Source organism: Chaetura pelagica, unplaced genomic scaffold, assembly GCF_000747805.2.
Source record: "Chaetura pelagica isolate M959 unplaced genomic scaffold, ChaPel_1.0 scaffold199, whole genome shotgun sequence".
Classification (NCBI taxonomy): Eukaryota; Metazoa; Chordata; class Aves; order Apodiformes; family Apodidae; genus Chaetura; species Chaetura pelagica.
Window position 1 is genome coordinate 202,253 of NW_009970714.1, and position 601 is coordinate 202,853.

Below are 601 nucleotides of genomic sequence, written 5' to 3' on the forward strand. Positions count from 1 at the left end.
TCCACCAGAGCAATCCAGAGGGATACATACTCCTACCACTGGGAATTAGAAGCATTTCTGTTGACATTTTCTTTTTGTCTCCCCTGACTGCATTATCTCCAGGTGTCGGAGGATGGTGGTTGTCATTTCAGATGATTACCTGGAAAGTGATGAATGTGATTTTCAGACCAAATTTGCTCTTAGTCTTTCCCCAGGTAAGTTCTCAGAAATATCCTATTTCAAATTGCAGATCAACATTGTAATTTTTATTACAGCAGTATCTCCAGCTGAGATCAGTGCTGTATGTACTGTTGGGCACTGCACGAATGCAGAGTGTGGAGTAGTCTCAGATGTGCTTAAACAAATGAGATAAATACAGGTGAGAAAGAAGAAAACAAAGAACTGGGAGCTAAAGAACTGGTAACTCCATCTGGAGCAAGTACATAGGAGGCCATGAGGATGATCAGAGGGCTGGAGCAGCTCTGCTCTGGAGGCAGACTGAGAGAGTTGGGGTTGTTCAGTCTGGAGAAGAGGAGGCTCCAAGGAAACCTCATAGTGGCCTTCCAGTATCTGAAGGGGCTACAGGAAAGTTGGGGAGGGACTTTTTACAAGAGCTTGTAGG

General features: G+C 44.6%; 1 protein-coding gene across 1 annotated transcript in view; it reads left to right on the top strand.

The window, feature by feature from the left end:
- Positions 1–601, top strand: part of MYD88 (myeloid differentiation primary response 88) — a 17,980-nt gene that overhangs the window by 14,489 nt on the left and 2,890 nt on the right. Inside the window, exon 4 of the mRNA XM_010006006.1 lies at positions 103–194. Coding sequence (XP_010004308.1) covers positions 103–194 — 92 coding nt within the window. The remainder of the gene's footprint in view (positions 1–102; positions 195–601) is intronic.